Here is a 27,527-nt window from a genome sequence, read left to right on the forward strand (position 1 = left end):
AGGAAAAAATCGAAGCCTTGCTGGGGGCCTTAAGAGAGCTAGAGGATCAAAGTGTAGTCCTCAGAGTTCCAGAGACGGAGGAAGGGAAGGGATTTTATTCACACATTTTCGTTGTAAAAAAACCCTCAGGAAAATGCAGACTAATTCTGAATTTGAAACCTCTGAACAGATCCATTGCGTACAATTTTTTTTTTGCATGGAGTCGATATTCACTCAGAGCCCTTCTCCCCCACAACTGCTATATGGTATCTCTGGACCTCAGAGACGCGTACTTACACGTCCCGATCACAGAAAGCTCTGAGTTTCTGCGACTAGTGATAGACCTAGGTGGAACAGTAGTACATCTACAGTTCCAAGCCCTGCCATTCGGGCTATCCTCGTCTCCCCGTATATTTACCAAAGTCCTAGCAGAACCCATGGCGTTTCTGCGACTCCAGGGAGTGTCCATCATAGCTTACCTGGACGACCTGCTTCTATTTGCAGCATCTCCAGAGCAGCTATCCAGAGACCTGGGAAATTACAAGAAAGGTCCTAACAGACATAGGGTGGCTAACTGATTTTGGAGAAATCCAGCCTGATCCCGTCACAACGTATCACCTACCTGGGGTAATTGTTATACTCAACTCTTTTAAGAGTGTTTCTCCCGACAGAGAAGGTCTTAAAACTGTACAGAGCAGTGGCCTCCCTCCTGGGCAGTCAACAGGTCTCGATAAGGTCCCTGATGTCAACACTAGGGCTGTTGACGTCTACCCTCCCAGCAGTCCAATGGGCAGGTCTACACTTTTCCCCCCTGCAGGCCTTCGTTCTAAGGGTATGGGATCACAGTCTAGAGGTCCTAGACACCTTAGTCCAGGTACCAGATCAGCTAAAAAGATCCCTCTGGTGGTGGAGGAAGGTCACAAACCTGTTGCAGGGACATCTGTGGCTTCTCCCGGTGTCTCGGGTAGTAACCACAGACCGCAAGTGCAAGGGCTGGGGGGGGGGCACACCTGGGATTCCTTCCAGCACAGGGCATCTGGAAGCGCGAAGAACTAAACAGGTCGTCCAATAGGAAGAAGCTGAAGGCAGTTGGTCTAGCCCTCAGATATTTCCAGGAGGAACTCCAGGGGCACCACACTCAGATGAGGTCGGATAATTCTTCGGCCGTAGCTTACCTAAACGAGCAGGGCGGCACGAGAAGCGGAGTTCTGTCGCCCTAACAGCAGACATTCTGGGCTGGGCCGAGATCTACACTCTCTCTCTCAGCAGTCTTTCTGAGAGGAGCGAAATATGTGGTGGCAGACTTTCTCAGTCGAAGACAACAGAGAGCGAATTGGCCCCTCAATCTGGAGGTTTTCTGCCACTTGGCCAAGAGGTGGGGACCACCGGAGGTGGACCTCTTCGCGTCAAAAGAAAACGTGAAAGCCCCCTGTTTTTTCTCTCTAAACAGAGGAGAGGAAGCACGGGGGGTTGACGCACTGACCCAAAGCTGGCAGTTCAGAATGTGTTACGCATTCCCGCCACCGGTATTATTACCCGCATGTTCTGAGGAAGTTTCAGATGGAAAACGCTTCCCTGATCCTAGTGGCACCACATTGGCCGAGGAGAGCATGGTTCTCGCTCCTCAACAGCTGGCTGTAGAACAAGGTCTCAAACTGGTGGCCCTCCAGCTGTTGTAAAACTACAAGTCCCATCATGCTCTGCTGTGGGGAGTCATGCTGGTAACTGTCATTCTTGCAATGCCTCATTGGACTTGTAGTTTTGCAACAGCTGTTTGAGACGCCTGCTGTAGAACCTCCCTTATTCCTACCACCTCGAGAGGATCTCCTCTCTCAGGGTCCAGTCCTCTGCCCGCAAGTACACAAGTGGAATCTAGCGGCGTGGCTACTGAGGGCCATACTAAAATCTAAAGGGTTTTCAGAAGGATTGATATGCCCACCCTCCTTTAATAGCAGGAAAAGGGATACTCACAGAATTTAAAGGAAAGTTTGGCTTCGCTTTAACAAGATGCTCCTGTTCAGTGCAGAGCCCCACAGCCATTCTAGAATTCGTACAGTGTGGAGCAGATAAGGGATTTTCCATAAGTACCCTCAAAGGTCAGATTTCAGCACTTGGTGCATATTTAGGGGCATCTTTCCAGACAGGACCAACTCAGGGTCCACCCTTCCCAGTTGGGGCCTATCCTTAGTGTTACAGACCCTCACGGGAACTCCCTTTGAGCCCTTAGACAAGTGTCTACTGACCTTGAAAACAGTATTTTTGGTTGCAGTGACCACTGCTAGGAGATCAGCGAGATAGAGGCCGTGTCTGTTAGACCCCCTTTTTGTGTTACTTTTCCAGATCGGGGTAGTTTTTAAGACCGATCCAGGCCTTTTTAACCTAAGGTAACTTCGAAATTCCACAGAAGTCAGGAGGTAGTTCTACTTCCTTTTGTTCGAATCCCTCAGGTGAAGGGGGAATTGCGGTTTTCAGTACTTTGATGTCAGGAGATGCATCCTGCACTACCTAGAGCTGAAAAAAAGCATTTAGAAAGTCAGACTTATTGTTTATCTTATTTTCTGGGATACTAGGCGCTCGACGCACAATTGCCAGATGGCTCAGATTAACCTTTGGGCAGGCATATACTTGGCTGGTAAAGAGATCCCTACAGGGGATAAAGGCACACTCTACCCAAGCTTTGGCAGCTTCTCAGGCAGAAAAGGCTGGAGCAACGCCAGAACAAATATGCAAGGCAGCAACATGGTCCAGCTATGTCACTTTCGTTAAACACTACAAAGTGGACCTGGTGTCGGCAGGTGAGCAAGCCTTTGGGCGAAAGGTTCTGCAAGCTGTAGTCCCACCCTAGCTGGTAAGTGCTCGTCTATCCTCTCAATTGTGGCTGTCCTGAAAGACATAAGGAGAAAATTAGAGTTACGCTTACCGGTAACGTCTTTTCCAGTAGTCTTTCAGGACAGCCCTAGTTACCCACCCGAAAAATTGGGAAGTCTCATAAATGACCATGACACGCAACATAATAATGTTATATAATAGTAGGTTATTAATGTGTTCTTGTGTCTCCCCAGCTGACTGGAGGTAATCTTATAAAAACTGAGGTCTGGCAGGGGGAGTGAGAATTTATGTGCTGCCGCAGTGTTTGCCAAAAGAAGGAGGAGGAGCCTATCTCTCAATTGTGGCTGTCCTGAAAGACTACTGGAAAAGACGTTACTGGTAAGCGTAACTTTAATTTTTTTTTTAATCGGCAAGGAGAGCAAGTGTATTTCTCATATTTTGTGAGGTAAATATTACCTATTTACAAATATTGCATAGTCTTCCGTCAAGCCAGCAGATGGCAACCTAGTCTTATTTGCACCTCTTGCTGTTGTAAAACCCTGTTTACAGGCCTAAATAGCTCAAGTGTGAATCATGTAAACTTTAACCATGAGGTTGTTTTGACTGTACCCTTTTTAAAATACTATTGAAAGTTTTTTTGTTACAATGCCCTCTCACCAGTGATTTCGGCTCTCCCAGAAGTTCCATTTGGTCTTCATCAGAACTCCTCCTTTTCCCTTTAACCACTTAACGACCGCCACATGTATATATACGTCCACAGAATGTCACGTACAGGCAGATGGGCGTACATGTATGTCCCTGCCTTTCCGCGGGTCGGGGGTCCGATCGGGACCCCCCCTGATACATGCGCCAGTCGGAAATCGTGTGGGAGCGATCAGGGATGAGGGCGTGGCTATTCATTTCTAGCCGCCCCCTCGCGATCGCTCCCCAGAGCTTTACGAACGGGGAGAGCCGTATGTAAACACGGCTTCCCCGTGCTTCACTGTGGCGGCTGCGTCGATCGTGTGATCCCTTTTATAGGGAGACACAATCGATGTCAGACCTACAGTCACACTTCCCTACAGTTGTAAACACACACTAGGTGAAACATAACTCCTTCAGCGCCCCCTGTGGTTAACTCCCAAACTGCAACTGTCATTTTCACAATAAACCATGCAATTTAAATGCATTTTTTGCTGTGAAAATGACAATGGTCCCAAAAATGTGTCAAAATTGTCCGAAGTGTCTGCCATAATGTTGCAGGACCGTTTCCTATCATTACGCCTGAATCTGCTATTCTCCCTGAATCTGCTATTCTCCTATCTTCAACTTTACTTTCCTCACCACAAGTTTATTGTTTTTATCCGGCTGGGTAATAAAGAGCACAGCAAAGAGCACCTGTCATGGACATTCCCCTTTCCTTCTACTATATGCAATACGCATCATTTACCCCTAGGAATTTCAGGGGAGCCACGAGGTAACACGCCGCCCAAAAATCCAGCAGCTCCACTGGGGGTAATATTTTGTATTGTATTTTTAAATCTCCATCCACAGATGAAGTATATACAGTTCAAGACCTTGTGGTGAAATCACATCTTGAGCTGTCCATGTTTTCAGCTGAGGTGGCTACTGATAGAGGTGCTAAGGCTGGGGTGCATTGTACACCTATTTTACATGCACAAGTGATTGTGCTACTGGGCACTCTTTGAATATATGTTGTGGGTTTTATCTTTTAACCACCTTCTGCCTGTTGTATCGACAGGCACAAGGTGGCTCTTTCGTTTTGGGACAACGTCCCCCCACCTTCGCCCACCGGGCGATCGGTGCTGCGCGGTGTCCGAGACACAACGCATAACTGACCTTGGTAAACAGTCAATGACTAGGCTTTTTATCCATGTGATCAGCTGTGTCCAATCAGAGCTGATCACATGTAAACAAGAAAATGTCGGTTATCGGCATTCTTCTCACACTGACAGCATGGGAGGAGAGCCGATCACCAACATTTTCTCACAGGAGAGATCTGCACAGATAATCGGGGCACAGTCAGTGCTGCATATTAGTGACTCCTCCATCAGTGAAGGAGAAATGTACTTTTTTACTAAATTTTATAACAAAGTAATAATATATAAACATTTTCACATTGTTTGGTCTTTTGTTTTTTTGCTGTGGAAAAAAAAAACCCAGTGGTGAACCCACCAAAAGAAAGCTGTATCTGTCTGTCTCAAAAAAAAATAAACATTTAATTTGGGTCTTCTTGCATGACAACTCACACATTTCCCTTCTGGACTTTGTCCAAATCTGACACTTCCTAAATTGTTCCAAACAAATCAAATGTGTGTCCCAACACACGCCATTCCAAGTGATATGCAGCAAACTGGAACCACAAAGACATCTAATCTCTGCATATTCCATACTGTTCTCCATCCAAAACCCCAAGTCCAATAAAGCGAGCCACAAATGGCAACAAGAATTATCCTTGGACTTGACACAGGAGGAATGGGAAAGCATATACACAAGCATTCACAAAGGAACAACTAATGTTTCAATGCAGGAAAATGGATTTAAAATCTTCTCAAGGTTGTATAGGATGCCCCTTGGATTGCACAAAATCTATCCCATTATCTCGCCTAAATGCTAGCCATGCAATGAAGGCGAAGGCTCATCTTTACACAGTGGCGGTTCGTCCATAGAGGGCGCTGGAGCGTCGCCCCTCTGGCTCTCACCGCCACTGAGTCTAATAACATAGATTCATGCATTGCACGAATCTATGTTATCGCCGCTGCCGCTGTTCTATTCAGGTGGTCGGCTCTCATGTCCAGCCATCTGACTAACGGCAGCTGGTTGGCTGTACGGAAGTGCCTTTCAGAGCCAACGGTACAGCCCTCAGGTCCCGGAAGCTTATACAAGGAATGCACTAGGGATGCGCTCCTTGGATTAGACTGACAGGCATCTCGGCCAATCAGGTTGGCTGATTCTGGCTACCGGTAACCTGATTGGCTGAGACGCCTGTCAGTCATCGAGGGCGGTAGAAGACATCGAGGGATGTGGATGGCTGACTCCAGTAAAGGTAAGTGCCGGGCGGGGGGGAAAGGGGCACTTTACAGGGCACAGCGGCGACATCAATGGGCACAGTGGCGACAATAGGCACAGTGGGGACAATGGGCACAGTTGGGACAATTAAAGGGCACAGTGGTGACAATTGATGGCACAGTGGCTGTGTTTGGCATGGCACAGTGGTGACAATTAATGGCACAGTGGCTGCATTTGATGGCATGGCACAGTGGGGCTGCAATTTTTTTTCCCGTTTGCGCCCCCACCAAAAATTTTGAGCACCAGCCGCCACTGCCTTTACATATATGGTGGTGGATGTGTCCATTTAATTAAACCCTTCTGGAAGGAAGTTCACGACCAGACTGTATATTTAGAAAAAGAAAAGTAGACTTCATATTAGGAAAACAAGCCATCCAAACACCAGCATAATGGAAACGCAGCCAAACTGCCTAATTAGCAACTTAAGTAACAGGAAGCCTAACAAACTATATACAATATGTACAAAAATGGGGAACATTGATAAACAGGGATAACTGGAGATGCAGGGAAATGGGCCAGGACTGGGATTAGGTACAAGGGGAACCGAAAAGACACAGCAGGGTTCAGGATGCAGGGCAGGAGCAAAATGGGGATCAAGGCTCAGGAAAAGGGGCAAACAGTATTTGGGAGCAAAGCAAAACAATGAAGTTAAGTGTAATGGTAGAGGAGGGATTAAACACCCAAACAGAAGCCAGCATCAGGTGAAGACTGCTTACCGGAATCTGTTGGCTGCTGGAAGAGACGCCTGCTGGTATCCATTAGAACTGCAACCTCCCACTCTAGGAAGCACAGTGCCACCAGCAGCTGGCAATACAAATACAGTGAGAGAGTACTGTCACCCCAGGACAGGAACTATATTACTGGTCAGATCACCAGGTAAAAATAAGGGTAGAAAAAGCAAAAAAATAAACTAATGCAAAATATAAACTTTTGTGGATTATAATTTTCTGTCTGTAAATACTTCGCTTGATGGGATCTGTAATTTTAATTGACACAGTTTTAACAGAAGGCTGTAAGGAGTGTCTGTTAATGCTTCGTTCTGCCTATTTATTGGGTATTATACTTGTAAAAAAAACTTTTTATGGAAAGAATATTTTTTAAGTTAAATTTTGGGCTTTAACCACTTGCCAATTACGCTATAGCCAAAAGATGGCTACAGCGCAGTCATCCAGTTCCGGGAGGGCGTCAATATAGGTCATCCCCAAGCTCCTGCGACCCGCATTGGGCACGCTCTGTGAAAGCTACGGACACAGCTGCTTGCAGATCGGGGTAAAGGGCTAATCCTGGTGGCCCTTTACTATGTGATTAGCTGTGTCCAGTCACAGCTGATCACATGTGAAGACATGCCGGTTATCGACGGTCCTTTCCTCCCACGCTGTCTGTTAGAGGAAAGGAGAGCCATTAACCAGCAAGCCTGTAAGAACATTCACACTGATCATTAGGGCATTGATCATCAGTGCAGCCTCATCTGCGTACATCCGTGAAAAATAACTATTTTTCAAAATCTTCTTTTCTTATTTTTTGCTAAAGAAGAAGAAAAAAAAAACAGTGGTTAAATGCCACTAAAAAGCTCTATTTTGTGTGAAAAAAAATGCATTTGGGTATAGTGTTGCATGACCGCGCAATTGTCATTCAAAGTGTGACTGCATTGAAAGCTGAAAATTGGCCTCGTTCAGGAAGGGCGTGAAAGTGCTCAATATTGAAGTGGTTAAAGCCTCCAGGAAATTAATAATTCATGTTTGAATTGTCAGTCCACAGTGCGATATGCAAGCTGAAATGGGGGTGGTGTTAATGTTGTATGACACTCCCCAGAAATTCATATATGGCAGTGTAAACTGTCGCGTGAGATGCGGGAACCCACAGTGGGTTCGCAGGGTTCCCGCATCGCACTAGTGTGAACCCAGCCTTAAAGTGGGAGTTTCTTAAAGGGCAATAATTAAACAGATAATGAGCCCATTTACTGCACACACATGCCACAGTACTTGTGCAACAGTAAATATAATTTTGTAGGTATAAGTGACACTCTCACGGAAGCCTATAAGCCGCCGGACAAAGTATCATTTACATTTTGTTTTTTATTAAATTTGCTTTTCACAGCCCAACTCTAGTTTTTGTGTTAACGGTTCAGGCCGAGGCAAAAGTTCGGCCCGGACATTGCCCTGTTTGGTGAAAACCCAAATTTGCGGGGCGCCCGGTGGGATGTTCGCCCACTGAGCGTCCCAACATAGAATGCACGCTTCACAGTGCATTCTAGGGATCTAATTGGGTGAAGTGATGCCTCTGACTGCTGGTCAGGTGCAAGGCTTTGCCCAATCAGGGCACAGAGCACTGTCAGAGCCCTGATTGGGCAAGTCATTCTGACTTTGTCCAATCAGGGCTCGGTGCTTATAGTGCCACCCCACACTATAAAAGGTTCCTTCCCACAGGAAGCTTTTGTAGTGTGTTGGTGTGGAGCAGGGCTCAGTTTACTACTAGCGAGTTGGAGTTCTAACTTGTGTGATAACTTTATTGTGACTGTGTAGAGGAGTGTCAGTGTAGAGGGTGTCAGTATAGTGGAGTATATCAGAATAGTAGAGTGTTTTAACACAGCAATACATAACATTTAGTACTGTATACCCCTTTTTGTCCCCCCCCTTTTTTTTTATAGTTTTTTAAAATTTCTCCGAGCAGCAGTCCTTAATTTGAAGTGCACCAACGCCACTTTTTTTCATTCAATAAAGTGCATCCAATCGCACATTTCCCAGCTTCTATTCAATTCAGGTAATAAGCCCTCCCCCCATCTTGTTTGGGAGGCCAACAAGGAGAGGCTGATGTTCCCATGGCACTATGAGGGGGCCAGCAGTGTCTGTGTCCTCGGGCAGGGCATGTTTGTCTCTGTTTAGTGATGTTGCATGGCTATCCAGCCACAGCATGCAGAAGTTGGTTCCAGCGATGATGAGGATGATGTCATTGATGCGACTTGGGTGCCGGATAGAGCAGAGGAGGAAAGTGAGGTGGAGGCACAACTCCGAGGCAGGATGTCCTCCAGAGGCAGCCATTGTGGAAGAGTAGAGAGCAGCCACCCTATTCCATCAGATTGTGGAGTAGGGATGAGCCAAACACCCCTCGGTTCGGTTCGCACCAGACCCTGCGAATGGACCGAAAGTTTGCACGAACTTTAGAGCCCCATTAAAGTCTATGGGACTCAAATGTTAGAAATCTAAAGTGATAATTTTAAAGGCAAATATGCAAGTTATTGTCCTAAAAAGGGTCTGGGAGCTCGAGTCCTGCCCCAAGGGACATGTAACGATGCAAAAAAACGTTTTAAAAACTGACGTTTTTTTCAGGAGCAGTGATTTTAATGATGCTTGAAGTGAAAAAAAAGAATTTTATTTTAATTATCGTACCTGCTGGGTGTCTATAGTATGCCTGTGAAGTGGCACATGTTTCCCATGTTTAGAACTGTCCCTGCACAAAATCACATTTCTATAGAAAAGTCATTTCAAACTGCTTGCGGCTGGTCCCTGCAATATGGATGAAAATCATTGAGAAAAATGGCATGGGTCCCCCCCCCCCCTTTAGGTCATTACCAGCCCCTTTTTGGGTCTTGTATGGATATTAACCACTTAGGGACCGCCTCCTGCACATATACGTCGGCAGAATGGCACGGCTGGGCACAAGCACGTACAGGTACGTCCTCTTAAACAACTTAAGGACTGCCTCCTGCACATATACGTCAGCAGAATGGCACGACTGGGCACATGTACGTACAGGTACGTCCTGTACTAGTACCCAGCCGTGGGTCGCGGGCGCGAGCCCGCGACCTGGTCCGAAGCTCTGGGACCAGCGGACCTCATCGCTGCTGGAAACCCACGATCGGTCCCCGGAGCTGAAGAACGGGGAGAGCCATGTGTAAACGCGGCTTCCCCGTGCTTCACTGTGGCGGCTGTTTTGATCGTGTCATCCCTTTTTATAGGGGGACACAATCAATGACGTCACACCTACAGCCACACTCCCCTACAGTTGTAAACACACATCAGGGAACACATAACCCCATCAGCGCCCCCTGGTTAACTCCCAAACTGCAACTGTCATTTTCACAATTAACAATGCATTTTAAATGCATTTTTTGCTGTGAAAATGACAATGGTCCCAAAAATGTGTAAAAATTGTCCGAAGTGTCCACCATTATGTTGCAGTCACGAAAAAAATCACTGATCGCCGCCATTAGTAGTAAAAAAAAAAAAAAAAAAAAAAAAAAAAAAAATATTAAAAATGCAATAAAACTATCCCATATTTTGTAAACGCTATAAATTTTGCGCAAACAGCCAATAAACGCTGATTGCGATTTTTTTTTTTTTTTTTTTTTTTACCAAAAATTAGGTAGAAGAATACGTATCGGCCTAAACTGAGTAAAAATTTTTTTTTTTATATATAGATTTTTGGGGGATATTTATTATAGCAAAAAGTAAAAAATATTGAATTTTTTTCAAAACTGTGTCTCTATTTTTGTTTATAGTGCAAAAAATAAAAACCGCAGAGGTGATCAAATACCACCAAAAGAAAGCTCTATTTGTGGGAAAAAAAGGACGCCAATTTTGTTTGGGAGCCACGTCGCACGACTGCGCAATTGTCAGTTAAAATGACGCAGTGCCGAATCGCAAAAAGGGGCAAGTTCCTTTAGCTGCATTTTGGTCCGGGTCTTGAGTGGTTAAGTGCCAAGCCGTGGGTCGCGCGCGCCCGCGACCCGGTCCGAAGCTCCGTGACCACGGGACCAGCGGACCCGGTCGCCGCTGGAGTCCCACAATCTGTCCCCGGAGCTGAATAACGGGGAGAGCTGTGTGTAAACACAGCTTCCCCGTTCTTCACTGTGGCGCCGTCATTGATCGTGTGTTCCCTTTTATAGGGAAACACAATCAACGACGTCCCACCTACAGCCACACCCCCTACAGTTAGAAACACAAATGAGGTCACACTTAACCCCTTCAGCGCCCCCTGTGGTTAACTCCCAAACTGCAATTGTCATTTTCACAGTAAACAATGCATTTTTAATGCATTTTTTGCTGTGAAAATGACCATGGTCCCAAAAATGTGTATAAATTGTTCCGAAGTGTCCGCCATAATGTCGCAGTCATGAAAAAAATCACTGATCGCCGCCATTAGTAAAAAAAAAAAAATTATAAAAATGCAATAAAACTATCCCCTATTTTGTAAACGCTATAAATTTTGCGCAAACCAATCGATAAACGCTTATTGCGATTTTTCTTTTACCAAAAATAGGTAGAAGAATACGTATCAGCCTAAACTGAGGAAATTTTATTTTTTTATATATTTTTGGGGAATATTTATTATAGCAAAAAGTAAAAAATATAGATTTTTTTTTCAAAATTGCCGCTCTAAAGTATCAGGAGCAAGCCATCAACCATGTACGGTCACATCTGGTGCTCCCAGGACGCCAGCCCATGGCTCCGCAGTGTGGGATTTTTTTAACGTGTCCGCGTTGCCATTAACCCTCTTGCCCAACGGTTGACCGATGGCTTGTCGGAATTGATAGCCCACCAACTACTGCCATATAAACTGGTGGACTCGGAGGCCTTTTCGAAAATTTGTGGCCATTGGAACACCACAATGGAAGGTCCCAGGAAGGAAAACATTTTCACAGAAGGGCATCCCAGAGCTATATGGCCATGTTCAGCGGCAAGTGAATGTATCTCTGTCACACAGTGTCGGTGCCAAGATACATCTGACCACAGACACGTGGTCTAGCAAACATGGGCAGGGAAGGTATATAACTTTCACTGCCCACTGGGTGAACCTTCTGACGGCCGTCAAGCATGTAACCCATGGCACCCATGTAGATTTGGTTTTACCGCCACGGATTGCATGCAGGCCTGCCTCTTCTTCTCCTCCTACTCCATCCTCCCTCTCCTCCTCGGCTGACTCCTCATTTTCCAATGCTACTGTCTCTTCCGTTGTGCCACCCAAGATCCCCAGAACCTATTCGACATGCCAGGTGAGACGTTGCCATGCTGTTCTGCATCTGTTGTGCCAGGAAGACAAGAGCCACACTATTCCTGCACTCCTTTCAGCTTTGCGTTCACAGGCAGATCAGTGGCTAACACCGCTCAATTTGACAGTTGGTAAAGTGGTGTGCGACAACGGTGCCAATCTGCTGAGCGCTCTAAAACAGGGCAAAATTACACATGTTCCATGCATGGCACAAGTCCTGAACTTGGTCATGCAGCGATTCGTTGCCAAATACCCTGGGGTCCAGGACGTCTTGCAGCAGGCCAGAAAAATCTTGGTCTATTTCAGAAGATCTTACACGACCATGGCTCGCCTTGCTGACATTCAGCAGCGACACAACCTGCCGGTCAGACGTCTTATTTGTGACTGCCCGACACAATGGAACTCAACATTGTATATGCTTGATAGGCTGCTCCAGCAGAAACTACCTGTACAAACTCTGTGGCAGGACAGGTTCTGGCGAGGTTGTTTTTTTTTTTTTCACCGCTCCAGTGGCTGTTAATGCGCGACTCACGCAGACTTCTGCTGCCATTTGATGAGATCACCAAACTGGTCAGTCGCAGCCAGGCCGCCATCGATGACATCGTACCTTACGCCTTCTTTCTGGAGCGTGCATTGCCGTCGAGGAGCAGGAAGATGAAGTCGCAATGCTGATGATGAATTCCCAGGGGGGCTACTCCACCTGAGACAAGTGAACAACGGGAGTCTGAAGAGGAGTCGGAGGAGGATGGTGCCGGGGTGGAGAGCATGCTTTAAACCTTTCTGGGATCCCTGGTGTTGTCCGTGGATGGGGGGAGGAGAAGGACTACATTATCCTGGATGATGAGCAGGAGCCAGGCCAGTACAGCGCTTCCAGTTTAGCGTAAATGGGGGCCTTCATGCTCAAGTGTTTTAAGATGGACCCCCGTATAAAAAGCAAAAGGCAAGGACCAGTACTGGGTGGCAACGTACTTGGACCCCCGGTACAAACAAAACATGGCGGAAATGTTACCAGCATCACAGAGGGCTATCAGAATGCAACACTTCCAGGCCTTGCTTCGAGAAATGCTGCATTCTGCTTTTGCGTCCGCTGGCAGAGGAATTTTCATTCACAGAGAAATAGTTTCGGGTACCAATCCAACAGCGCCTGCAAGAAGAGGGCGGTTTGAAGATGTGTTGGTCACTAATGATATGAGATCATTCTTTCGGCCGACCCATCGACAGCTGTCCTCCGGATCCAGCATCAGAGAACGCCTAGACCGGCAGGTGTCCGACTACATCGGGTTAACGGCCGATGTGGATGCACTGAGAAGTGATGAACTGGGTGGGCAGACTTGACCTCTGGCCAGAGCTTGCACAGTTTGCAATGGAACTGTTGGCTTGCCCCTAGTCCAGTGTCCTGTCCGAAAGGACGTTCACACTAGCTCCGGACGGGACGGGAACATGGTAGGCCTCTGCCCTACTGATGGCAGCGAATACATCAGTACAACTTGCACTGCGAACCTCTTTTCAATCTGCCATTCAATGTCCCTTTTGCGCCAGACACACACAGGTGTCTCACGCAGGGGTGGAAGCTCCTCCCCCTTCTAGTTCTTTTCTGGCAAGTCGCTCCACGTGCAGCTGACGTCTCTGCCAAACAGCCTGACCTTAACCCCTTCTTTCCTCTAACATGGATTTGTTGCTGAAGGGAACACAATACACCTTGACCTTGCTGCTGCCACCCTTGGCCTGGGGTGGTAATAACACCCCCAGGCGAGCAATGGTGGATACTCTCAGCACAGCCATGGCTGGAACGGAGGCTAAATTGCCCTTACTCAGGTCTGAGCCAAATAACGGCTCAGACCCCCACTAAATTGAAAGCAGCACCTGTTTAACAGGAGCAGGGCACTACATAATTCACATTTTGTTGCAGTTAAAGTGCATTTAATAATTTTTTGTTTTAGGAGTCTGAAAAGCATTGCACCAGCGATCAGCAGACTGTCAATGTGAGCCGTCTGCCCTGTACATTATACAGACATTCAGTTTTACATGGACAGGAAGAATTAATGAACTACCATAGCACTCAACAACGCTGTGGTAGTTCATTGAGAACTACAAGCTGTAGTTCATTGATTAACAGGGAGCTTCTCCTTTTTGCAGCCAGATTGGGGTAACTACCACTTTATATTTGACACATGTGGGATATAACTTAAAGTGGAGGTCCAGCCTAAAAAGAAAAAAAAAGGCTAAAAAAAATAAAAAAAATGTATACTTACCAGAAATTGCTGTTACTAGGCAGATCTCCTAATCTGGCTCTTCCTCTTCCGTGGAGAGTTTCTGTGTTCTCCTCGCAAAGCGGAGGCACGCTGCCTTCTGGGACACACAGGACGGTGTTTCTATTCACAAATAGCCACGTGACTCACGCATGCACAGTAGGAAACGGGCAGTGAAGCTGTAAGGCTTCACTGCCTGTTTCCCTCAGTGAGGATGGCGGCGCTGGGACCAGCCACGATCGAATCGGCCTCGGGCGGCCGACATTGCGGGCAACCTGGACAGGCCATGGCCATGGTTTCTCTTGGTTTGTGTGAGTTTGAAGCACACATCGAACATGAGCCAGAAGATTTAGTCTGCAATTGACCTGCTTTGTATTGTTTCCTTAGAAGCAGCAGGTCCTATTGAGACCAATTGCATTGCAGGCAACACCCTTTACACAGCCTTTTCCTATGTTTTGAAGTCTAATGCATGTGTTGGAGCAGCAGTGCATTCAAATGCAACAAGGTGAAGGCAAGACTATGAAAATTTAGGTTTAGCACAATGTCTATTTCAGGGTCTTCAATTGGGCTTTAATGCTGGCATTTGATCTCTGTGCTCAGGTTGATTGTGGAGAGTACCATACATTTTAAATCTCGATCATCTGTCCTCTCTTCTTTTTGAAAGACCAGGTACTTTAAACTAGTGATACTACAGCAATTTAATATTCAGTTGAATTTTCTAATTTTTTGAGCGATTTGTGAACCAATTTTATTTCAGATAATGTATATTTTCTGTGCTTTAGTCTGATTCCTTATGCTAGACATGGGGTTTTAACTCCTTTTCACAAGCAATAGACTGTGACAAAATATATTTTTTCTGTGCAGCACTGAGTGTTCTATTTGTTTTATACGCTAGAGGGCGACTTTATGTTTTGCATTCCTTTTTTTTATTAATTTTCTAGTCTGTGTGTGTGTGTGTGTCTGTGTGTGTGTGTGTGTGTTTGTGTTTGTGTGTGTGTGTGTGTGTGGTGTGTGTGTGTGTGTGTGTGTTAAGTGAATATTTTTTTAGAAATCCCTATCTGTCAATTTGCCTTTGCGACTCCTAATATCTTCTTTATTAGATATACTGTTGCTAGCACTGCACACCAGGCATCATTCTGGTATCTTATAGATATATGGAGTGATCTGTTCCACAGACTTTATCCCACACCCAGTAGTTATTTTTGAATATTTGCCATTCATGAATCTACGTGATCTATCATAAGCAGGGAATCCTTCTGCATAGTTCAGCAATTTATGTGTAATTGAAATGTGTCATAAACCCCATAAAGCAGTATTAATCCTAAACCTATATTGTAACATACCAATTATTAGATGTGGTGGCTGCATCAGATTTTTATTTTTTGGGGGGCTTTTTCTTCCCTCCTGTATATACCTGGTAATCTGGCCAATAACACACCTCCTGTATAGTGAAAGACAACTGGATGAATGAGAATTTAAGGCACAGCAGAAGACCGCATTGTCAGTCTGGGGGGCAGGGAGTGTTAAATGTATTAGCAGATTTAGAACCACTAACAAATTAAAGCCATACTTTAGCTCATACTTTAGAAACCATTACAGCAAACCGTTTTTTGGGATAAATGTTTTGCATATGTAGCGCTCACCCCAAATCTAGGGGGGCGCTATCTCAAATTTTGAGGCAGCCTAGGCCAATACTTGGGCCCAGACTTGTTTGATTAACCCAAATTGTGCCTCTGTTCTGGCTGTGGTACTACTTGATAGTTTCCCTTGCTGCCTGCAGGTGGTGCTGCCATCCTGGCCCTATGTTGGAACGAAGGTGTACCATGGTGTGTTGGGTGTCCCTTCTCGGGTGCAGTAGGAGTGGTGACCCCGCTGTGCATGCTGGGGAGGTGTACTTAAGGGACAGACACCATTGATGGGGACCTTCCTTCGCCTCGCGGCACGAGGGGTGCGTGTGTGTCCGAATTCGGGGCCACATTGGCCAGGAGTAATTTTGCTATTGAGTAGGCCCAGCTATGCTGGCTGGGACCTATGATCTTAAAGGGGGATCCCAAGCTGTCTGTCCACAAGGGAGGAAGCTGTCTTGATGAAGGAAACCGGGGGAGGACATGCCCTAGAGAAGACCGGCAAAGTGCTAGTGTCTTGGGTTAGGCCTGGTGACCCGATCAAAGAGGGATCCACTACATTGAAAGCCCTGCAGTTTGCTGGTTTTGGCTTAAAGGCTCTTTTGCTGCTTGGCTGGAGGTTTGGGACTTTGAAATCCTGTGGCAGAGGATTCCTGGACGCATCCAAGCTGATTTAAAGGTCTGTGGCAGAGACCAAGTTCATTCCAAGAGGTCTGTGGCAGAGCCGTCTGGACATTAGTTTGTGCATCATCCCGGCTGCTAGGCTAAGTGAGAGGGGACTATCCGGGTGAGCAATACCCACTTAATAGCTGAGAGTGGAGACTGATTTATTCGGTACCGTGTGCCTGAACCTTCCCCTGCTCTTCCCCTCCCTCCTACTTTCTCTTTCAAGTTACCTTGCAGTAAAATAAATAAAACCTAACTGTTGGAGGTTTTACATCTGTCTGGACATTGCATTTATTATGGACTTTCCCACCCTGACAATGAAGCTACAAAGGTAACGTGCAAACCCAAAAATTAACCAGCAGCTCCTTCAGGGGTAGTGCTACACATAAATAAAGACTGATAATTTTAGTCACCACTGCCAGTGTTGGAGATTGTAATGTCTTCCATATACCCAGTGAAGTGACTGGCCAACGGTTATACAGATCATCCTACCTAAGTTGTACCTGGTTATCTGCAGTCTTCTCTTCTATACAACCATTCAAAGTGCAGAACCTATATAAAGCTTTTCTGAGTGTTCAGAAATGTGGGTGGGGAGCTGAAGTCGCACTGTGGAGCTTAGTGAGGAGAGCTCTGAGAGCTGAATGGTGGAAGGGACACACCCACCTTCACACAGCATAATGGAACAGAGTTGATGTGGTCAATCACAGGTTGTGTGCTGAAGCTCCCTCCCCTGACTTTTTTATCTCTTGATGTCAGGAAAACTTGTCAGAAGTGATTCATTCAGACAGTAAATAAACACTGCAGCAGACAAAAATGACACTTGGTTCCCTGGATTGAGACAAGTACACACTATAGAGGGATATGCTTTAATATGTAATTTCTGAGGTTTACAACCACTTTAAAGCAGAATTCCAGTCATTTTTTTCTGTTAAGTCAGCAGCTACAAAACGTGTATCTGCTGACTTTAAAAAAAAACACACTCCTCTGTCCCACGGTCCAGCGATGTGGCTGCCCAAAGCATCGGTTCTCAGCCTCTGTTCTCTCCCTCTCCCCGGCGCTGGCATCACTAGTGTGGGCACCTGGCTGTGACAACTTGCAACTTCACAGCTGGGTGTGCACTGCGCATGCACGAGTTCTGAATGGCCGAGCAATTTTTTGGGACCTATGACGTGTTTCAGAAGATTGCAAGGAGGGAGGGGGAGAGAAGTCTCCTAGGCAGCGGAACTGGGAGCTGGGTACCTGTCACAACTAGGTCCCCCCACCTCCCAAAAAAAATGCGTGACAAATGTGCCATGTCAGAGGGTTAGGACGGAGTACTTAAAGCGGAAGTTCCACTATTCCACTCCCATGTAAATTGATACATTCTGCTGGAGAGTGTTTGGGGTAAAAAACAGACTTGCTGGTTAAAATAGCAGCTGAAAAGAGAAGAAAGCAAACCTAAAAAAAAAGGAAACTAATGCAGCCATCATTTTGGGGTTTGGGGTTTAATAATGCTTTATCCACTTGATGACCAGCTACGGCGAGTTGGCTCCCCTGGGCAAGCTGTCGTAGCTGTACGTCGGCCGATTTTAAGAGTGTAGCTGATGTGCATGCCTGGCAGTTGCAATGTCCGCCGGGCACCAGCAATCGCTCCTGAGAGAGACCGAACGGAGGTCTTTCAATGTAAACGGACAGATCTCCTCCATTCTGTCAGAGGGGAGGAGACTGATCTTTTGTTCCTACTGCTTAGAAACAATGATCCGCCTCCTCCCCCAGGCAGTCCCATGCCCCCACAATATAAGATCACTCCCTAGGACACGCATTTAACCCCTTGATCACTCTCTAGTGTTAACCCCTTCCCTGCCAGTGACATTTACGCAGTAATCGGTGGCTATTTTTTAGCACTGATCACTGTATAAATGTCCCAAAAAAGTGTCATATGTCGCAGTCTTGATAAAAATAACCGCCATTACTGATAAAAAAAATAAATAAAAAATGCCATAAATCTATCACCTATTTTGTAGACGCTATCAATTTTGCGCAAACCAATCAATTCATACTGTTTGTACTAAAAATATGTAGAAGAAAATAATTTGGGGATATTTTATTATAGCAAAATGTAAAACTTTTATTTTTTTCAAAATTGTTGCTCTTTTTGCTTTTAGCGCAAAAAATTTAAAACAGAGGTGATCACCAAAAGAAAGCTCTATTTGTGGGGAAAAAAAGGATGTCAGTTAAAGCGACGCAGTGCAGTATCACAAAAAATGGCCTGGTCATTAAGGGGGCAAATCTTCCCGGGGCTCAAGTGGTTATTTTACTAAAGTGGAACTGTACATAAAAGTTATTATAATTGTGTTCAGCATGGTGTCTTGATGCTGTGAAATTTCCTGACACGCTATCCATGTGGATTTTTTTTATATTTGCCCATGTTTGCATGGAGTTTCTTTTGGTACTCAAACTTCCTCTCAGAACCTAAAAATATGCTTGTTTGCTAATTGGCTTCTGGTCAATTATGTAGTATTGTAATAAACATGTTCAGATTTCAAGTAATTGCAAATGCAAAAAATATCTCACAAACCTATTATTATGCTTCCCCCCTTTGTGCAGTTGGTTTTGCACAGAGCAGCGCTCCGATCCTCCTCTTGGGCTTCCCACTGGCACTCCTGGCCACTCCCCCCCCCCTATAGCAAGCTGCTTACTATGAGAACACTTGTGCATGCTCTCTCCCGAGCCCCGCTCTGTGTGTTTGTTGACATACTGTACAGCATGCGGCTCAGTCTTGACCCTCCTCACTGGCCAATGGCTTCTACTGCTGTGTCTGAGCCAATGAGGACGGAGAGCGCCTATTCTGTCGTACACATTGCTGGTTTGATATCAGGCTCAGGTAAGTATAAAGGGGAGAGCTGCATGCAGAAGGTTTTTTACTTGTATGCATGAAGGTAAAAACATCTTTTGCCTTTTTAGAACCATTTAAAGCGTTTTCAAGGGCTGGTAGTAATGCAAATAGTTTCTGTAAAATCATAAATTATATTTTAGTTGACAGCAGCGGGAGCCAATGGCACCACTGCTGTGCCTCAGCCAAGAAGGAGGAGAGTCTTGGATGGCCGAGGAACTCGTGGACATTGCTGGAGATGGGGCTTGGGTAAGGATTATGGGGTGCTGGGGCAGCTGCTGCACATAGCTTTTTTTTTATCTTCATGCATACAATGCATTAAGATAAAAAAACTTTCTGACTTTTCAATAAATGACTAACAAATTCTAGCTTACTTCCAGCTAACACTTGTTAGGGTATTATTGCAACAATTTAAATGTTTCTCCCTGTTGTATAAAGAATTTAACTATGAATAACTGCCACGTTTGCTGTACAGCTTGGTCTGGTAAAGGAAGCTGAAAAATAAGTCCTAGATTAGAATGATCTACAAGTAGTATCTATGTTAAAGGGGGATCAAGATAATCAAAAACTGCTGTGTTAATGCCACCCCTCTCTACCAATCCCTCTGCTGCTTTCTGATCACCCAACAAATACAAATATTAACTTACTATTCCATCCACCACTCTGCCCTCGGCTACATTACCAACCTCATCTCAAAATTTCACTCAAAGCATCATCTTTGCCTCTCCCATCATTATGAAATTTCCTTCCCCCCCCCCCCCCCCCCAACCTGTACAGCTTTCTAGTACCCAAGGCTATCCTGCCTCTTGTTAACAACTGAGCTTTATTTTCTCAAATGACCTGCTCTCACATAGTTGCTCCCTTTTGGCACATTTGCCCTTCCCTGAGTGTAAGGGCACACAAGTAGTGCCCTGCTAACCTTCTTGCCGTGAAATGTATTGCAACAATACTGTTTCTCTTTATTTTGGAAGACATTGTGCAAACTGTTTGCATTATACAAATCGTGCATAAAAATATACAGTGATATTAATTCTACTGACAGACTGCCGATAGTTCCACTTCAAATATTAAAGTGTAAGTCCTTTTTAAAGAAAGTGAATTTCTTATTGGCTATCTTTGGAACACCTTTGCTGTTCAAATTATGTTTTATACAAAGATCTGCAAAGTACATGGGTGATTTTAATTGCATAATTAACCTTTCTGATGGAAATCCACTTCATTTGCCACATATTGATTTCAGCAAGTCAGAAGCGTGCAATTAAACTGGCCGCCACAGAGTTTAGTCTCAAGCCTGTTAGCCCTTGCTGGTAGATCTGACTGATTCTCTTGTATTAAAACAAAAATAAAATAACATTTACTAATTTAGTGGACTAAAGTGAATGTAAGAGACAGCGTACTGTAGTTAAAAAAAATCCTGCCAAAACTAATAAGTCGCGTGTATCGCAGTCCTACACTGTGCATCCATAATACTTAGCAAGATATGTATGAGGGGGGGTGGGGCTCCAATACAAGGTTTCAAGAGGCTTTACAAAAATGTTTGTATGAATATGGTAACTTTGTAATTGGAACTCCCAACCACCGTCTTCCCCATACACTTTTATCATACACTTTTATTTGTTCTTTATCATATTTATAATTCTGCAGATTTATGTATAATTTGTACTCATTGGTCACACTTTTTTTAGGCAAAAGTTTCTACAAATTGCAAAAACAATATAATGTATAAGGAGTGTTTTGACTGAACGTTGCAGTAGGCTTTCTAATGATGCTATACAACTCTGTACAGGCCAGAATTTGTCTGCGGAGAATCTTGGGAGAATAGCTCTTCAGAATTTGAACAGCGATGCCGACTTGGTAGTGAAGTTGGAAGCCTTTCTCGATCTGCATCATCAGAAAAATATGAACTCCTGGACAACCTTCAAGAGAAATTCAGCTCTTCTAAACTAAGGTAAAATATTTTCCATATTTTGAAAGTGTAAAGTTATTCGGTTTCATGAATGTTGTAAAATTTGTAAAAGCACAGTGAAAATTGAGGCTTTCAACGTGTTTTTTTTTTTGTCTGTACCCTTGACGCTATCTATAGGCACAGAATTTGTCTGGCACACTTTTATTTATTTATTTTCTGTACTGACAGTGTTATGGGCTTGTTTTTTATATACACCAAATTTACTTTGAACTGAAGAATGGCTCCCCTGGAGGTTCTAGTCGATTAAAATAAGTCCTAGCCTCATTCAACATAGTGTCTGCCTTTCTTTTCTAACATACAAACAGATTAGGACCTGCACAGAAAAGTAACAGCTGCAGAATGAGTTTAAATTGTGTTACTACAGATGCAGTTGATTGATGAGGTACTTTAAGTTAAAAAGCATAGCATTTTCCAAAGCATAACAGTGTTAGCCTCTCCATATTAAGACAGGTATAATTTAAAAAATAAAAGGGGCAATTGAGGCCAATATTACAGGCACTGATTGTTTCGACTATCCTGAGCCTTTTAAGCACATTTCAAGTATAAAGTATGTGCACAGTTTTATTAGACCTTTTTCAGTTGAAATGCACGGTGATTAGGAAAAGATAAGATCTCCATCAAAAAAGTAAAGGAGCTGTTGCCCATGATTACTACAACATTTACAGTAAGTGGATAGATCATGATATAGTGGCTCAACATAATCCCATTTATTCAGTTTTATTTTTTTTCCTTTTTTTTTGGCATTATTGTATGTGACCCAAATCCACATTGTTAAAGTATTCACAAGTATGCCCTTTTTTAAAGTCAAACTGTGCAAGGTTTCTTATGAAAGGTTAATTTTTGCCTCCCTATTTAGTTATACTCATTGTCTGAGCTTGGCAATTCAGATCAAGTGGCATGGGTCATATGTCACTTGAAGTTTGGTAGTTGCCTTGTCCACTGCCTGAGCTCACACGGTCTTCAACCTACTTTTAAAATCAAATTCTTACTTGACTCTGTTATGCGCTGTCTGAAGTTGTGGGGCACTAGGTAAAAGTAATTGAATAGTACAAACAAATGGCACCCACCCTAGCCTATATCTATATCTAGCTTTTGCAGAAAGGAGCACATGGAAGGCCCAAACATTTAAAAAAACATTCAGGCTCGGTTCACACAGGAACTGTCTGTGGATAGAACATGAACGCTGTGCGCCCCCATTCTTGGGTTCAGGGCCAAGACTTTGTGCCTTTAGCTCAGTTTCAGGGCTGAGCTCAGGCACAGTGTGCACCGCAGCAGCCCTGGTGATATGTGAACCGGCTCCATAGAGAGCCAGTCACATTCTCCTGCTATGCCAAATGGATGTGGGGTAACCCGCATTCCAATTCACATAGGTGTGAACCCCAGCGTAATTCTCAGCTGTGCCTCGCTTTACTAATATAAAAAACACCAGTAACAAATGGCCACTGCCCCTACCTAAAACTTGCCTTCATAGCAGAGCATATCTGCATTCAGTGTAGATGCTATATTCAGTCAGTACACACACATACACACACATACCCTGCACTGACTGAATGTAGCGTCTACACTGAATGCAGAGTATATACATGCACTATATATCTATAAACAGTGTACTGAACGATTATGCCAACTGCCATAACTGACCCTTTGAAAAAGCCTCTTACCCGCTTGCTGGCCACCTAAAAATGCTAGTTGTATGAATCTCTCTAGTTTAAATACATATAGAGAGACTGCCTCAGAATGCTTAACCAGAGACATTAAAACTCTGATTAACCAGGTTTAGTGACTCAAAGTACTAAAGCTATTGGATTCACAGGATGGCCAAATTGAAAGGTTAGTAATGGCTGCCTATGTAGTTCTCTCAAAACAGGTAAAAAAAAGTAAATTTTTTTAGGCAGCTAAAGATTTATACAATGGCTAGTTTTTAAGTCTACTTCTTGTGGGAATGCAGTTAATCTGTAATGCCGTCTGATGGCTTCTACGTTTTTAATTGTATATTGTTTAAAGCAAGGGTGAATAATAAAGTTAGGGAATTATCCATATGCAGTATTTGACATATAGGAATATTAAAGCTGGGGAAGTGTCAGGGGAGGATTGAGAACCTTTTACCTGGGGTCAAATAAAACCAGATAGAACTTTTATAGTAAGAACACATTTTACAATGTAGCTTTATAATGCCCCAGCATGTGTCACTATCTGCAGGTCCTACTTTGACCGATGTCTGGTAAAATGTTTACACTCAAGGCCCCCCCGGCCCCATCCCTACGTATATTGGACTAGCCCAGAGGGCAAATTCCCAGTCGGTCTCTTACTGGACTGCTGTACCAATTGCCCCATGCCTAGCTGTATGTAGGAGGTGTGCTAAGCACTCTAAATTTCATCTTTCTTTTTTTGCTGTTTTTCTGTTTCTGCTAAGCCAAAGCACTTATTTAATTGTATAAAGATTCTAATCAATGAATGATGACCCATCTATAGTGAGAAAAAAAAATAATATATATATATATAGCTAGTCGATACAATATCAAACTATTAAACCAGCATGTAAGGAACCCTTTAATGGTTTGCAGTGGTTATATGTTGTATGTAGGAGAGGAGCATCCACACAATCAAAGTGCTTAAAGGATTTCTAATGTAATGTGTCTATTGTGAAGATGAAAACACAGTTAATGAGAAAATATTGAGCAGGTGATTGCCTGATATAAATGCAGAAGGTGTCAGAATGAAATTACTGCTCATCAGTGGATTCTCTTCTAGCCTTGATTATTTTTATTCCTGTTGAATTCTCTTCTCTCAAGGTGTTTCTTAAAAAACTTGAAGATTACCGGACTCTTCATCATTGTAGTTGCCTGCTCGGTGAGTATCTCATTTGCAAACATTACCTATGGCCTGAAGCACCTTTCTTCTGTTTGAAACTGTTGACTTGAAATCACAGCTGACATTTCATTTGCCTTGCTCTCTTGGTGTAATCACTCCGGACTAGTATTTTGTTAAGGCTTCCAAGGATGGCTGTGAAAACCATCATTTAACAACCACTAAGGTTTACAATGTATTTAAATATAGAACATTTATGGATTACATTTTTGTTTTAGTAATTCAATAGGAGTATATGGTATGCAGTAACATACCAAGACATTTTTAGAAGTAAAAAATCATAATAAACCGTTACCTTTTATAAATGTTGGCCCTTGTACCACATGACTAGTGTAGTCCAGAGATACCTAACCTTTTTTCTTGCCGTTATACCACTTCTACTCCACCCCCATACTTAACTTCTAAAATAATGAGACCACACCTTGCTTTTGGAGTAAAAATGGCCATAACAGCCTATTTTAACACTGTAAGGTAAAACTCCAACTCAAAATAATCAAATATAGATATAAAGCATATAACATCTGTAACAATTAAAACCGTCTGTTGGTCTTTTCTGGCAGCCCCCCGAACTCCAACATCCAGTGCGTTCGTGCTCAAGATAATTTCGGAGGGCTACGCACTGGAATTCTCGGAAAGTTCACTGTCTTGTTTTTATATGACCCAGAGATCAGGAAAGGTCTCTGGCGATGACGGCATTAATACAGGATTTCCTTCAGCAGAAGGTGATCACCCCAGTACCCCAGGAGGAGGAAGGTCTAGGGTGTTAATCCCACGTATTTTTTGTGAAAAACGTCGGGAAAATTCAAACTAATACTGAACTTAAAAATCTTAAACTGATCAATTCGATACAAAAAGTTTTGAATGGACACAATTTAGTGAGAAAACTTCTTCCCACAGGATGCTTCCTTGCCTCCATAGACCTGAGGGACGCATACTTCAATGTGCCAATAAAACCAACGTCTCAGCGATATCTGCGTCTGGCAATCAGAGCAGGGAGAGTAGTGAGGCACTTTCATTTTAGGGCACTCCTGTTCGGTCTCTCCTCCTCCCCAAGGATCTTAACAAAGATCATGGCAGAGGCATTGGCACCGCTCAGGCTGGAGGGAGTATCTGTAATACCATATCTGGACGACCTCCTGTTCTCCAGTTCAAAAGACCTGTTGTACAGGGATTTGAAAAGGACTGAGACATTTAGAAAGTTTAGGTTGGATTTTGAACAGGGAAAAATCAAACCTAATTCCTTCTCAGGTGATCATTTTTCTGGGCTATATCGTAGATTTGGTACAGGAAAAAAAATGGTGAAGGTGCAGGCGGCGGTGAAAAAGGTACAGACAAACCTGTTCGGGCAGCCATGTCCTCACTGGGGCTGCTCACAGCCTCAATTCCAGCTGTTCAGAGGGCCCGCTATCCATGCAAGAGACCTCCAACAGGTGATCTTACAAAATTGGACCTACGGAGAGTCTCTGGAGAAACAGTTCAAGATCCCCTCTCCAGTAAAAAGGAAATATGGTGGTGGAGAAGACAAACAAATCTGAGTCTAGGTCTGTTATGGACCTTCTCCATGGCAAAAATCCTAACGGATGCAAGCTCCTGGGGGTGGGGCACACATCTAGATTACCAGATGGCCCAAGGGCCCTGGTCAAGGGAGGAGTCCAGGAAGTCCTCCAATTGGAGGGAGCGAAGAGCCATTTTTTGGGGCTGTGGGCCTTCAGACTGACGATCAGGGGCCAACACATCCAAGTATTGTCAGACGATGCCACGACAGTGGCCTATATTTCAAGGCAAGGAATTTTCTGGAAGTTTCTCAACTGGAAACGATATTTACACAAGTGTCCTGCTTTTTAACAGTTCCTTTTAGGGGAGTTCCAGCTTTCTGTTAGCTGCTTGCTGACTGCATCACTTGGATGCAAGGAAGCTCTCCTCTGCCCAATCACGTACCCAGTATGTAATCTGGCACTTCCAGGTAGGGGGGCCCTTGCGTGCCGCGGGCGCTGTGACTGTGTTGCGATCTGATACAGCACAAGCTGATCAGCAGGTGCCGGCCAATTGGTGCCAGCTAGCATCCGCTGATTGGCGAGGAGAGATGCAGAGCTCTGCCAAGTGTGGGCATCAGACTGTCCACCGCAATATCGTAGTCCCACTAAGAACAATGATCAAAAAATAAACACAAACCTATAGTGATGGTATATAACATTCCAGAACTCTCTTGATGTGCATATTTTTTAACAAATGTGCCCAAGTGAACAAGTACAGTGCTAATATATGTGGCAAAAAATGTCCAAGCTAATAAGTGTTCCTGTATACAGTCAAAAATTCATTAAAGGAACAAGTGCTTCAGTACACGGACAATGGCTAAAAACTTCCTTTTGATCTGCACACAACCTCAAATGTGCCAATGATGACTCACCTCAGTGCTCCCCCATTAGGTGTGTGCTCACCTCAGGTAATGTGACCTCACATTTAAGTTTTTGGTCAAAAATGGCTTTAGCCTCCCCACCTAATAGAGTATCTACCTCCTTTCCATCCTGTCAGTGTCAATCAGCCATTGCTCGATGTATCTATGAAAAAGGTGCTCCAGATAGTGCTTAGATCTCTAAAACCATAATTTTTTATTAAAATGCATATATTACACTCAGCTTTGATGGGTGCTCCAGTGCACCAACTATACACAGCGTATGTTAAATGAATCCAAGGCACTGCAACAAATCTGTGCTGCTCCAAAGAATGTTTCAGAGTCTCATTATACCATCTGCCTCTTCCCTACGTGTTGTGTCACAGGGTCACGTGATTTTCCTTTGGGGGATTCACGTGGCCATGTGATGTAATAGGGGGGGGCATATGGTATGATGAGAAGCTGAAACATTCTTTGGAGCAGCACAAGTTGGTGCAATGCCTTGGATTAATTTAATATAGGCTGTATACAGTTGGTTCACTGGAACACCCATCAAATCTGAGTGTAATACAGTTGCAATACAAAGTATGTGAACCCTTTTGGAATAATATGGATTTCTGCACAAATTGGTCATAAAATGTGATCTGATCTTCATCTAAGTCACAACAATAGACAATCAGTTTGCTTAAATTAATAACACACAAAGAATTAAATGTTACCGTGTTTTTATTGAAGACACCATGTCATTCACAGCGCAGGTGGAAAAAATATGTGAATCCCTAGAATAATGAGCGAATTGGCGTGAGGTGTCGGCCAACTGGAGTCCAATCAATAAGATGAGATTGGAGTTGTTGGTTACAGCTGCCCTGCCCTATACAAAACACACCAGTTCTGGGTTTGTTTTTCACAAGAAGCATTGCCTGATGTCAATGATGCCTCGCACAACAGAGCTCTCAGAGGATCTACGATTAAGAATTGTTGACTTGCATAAAGCTGGAAAGGGTTATAAAAGTATCTCCAAAAG

At 44.2% G+C, this 27,527-nt stretch overlaps 1 protein-coding gene across 3 annotated transcripts in view; it reads left to right on the forward strand.

The window, feature by feature from the left end:
* Positions 1-27,527, forward strand: part of OCA2 (OCA2 melanosomal transmembrane protein) — a 424,742-nt gene that overhangs the window by 166,103 nt on the left and 231,112 nt on the right. For all 3 annotated transcript variants that reach the window (XM_040336315.1, XM_040336313.1, XM_040336314.1), the window contains exons 4-5: positions 21,064-21,225; positions 24,036-24,093. In XM_040336315.1, coding sequence (XP_040192249.1) covers positions 21,064-21,225; positions 24,036-24,093 — 220 coding nt within the window. The remainder of the gene's footprint in view (positions 1-21,063; positions 21,226-24,035; positions 24,094-27,527) is intronic.

This window comes from Rana temporaria, chromosome 2 (assembly GCF_905171775.1).
Source record: "Rana temporaria chromosome 2, aRanTem1.1, whole genome shotgun sequence".
Taxonomy (NCBI): Eukaryota; Metazoa; Chordata; class Amphibia; order Anura; family Ranidae; genus Rana; species Rana temporaria.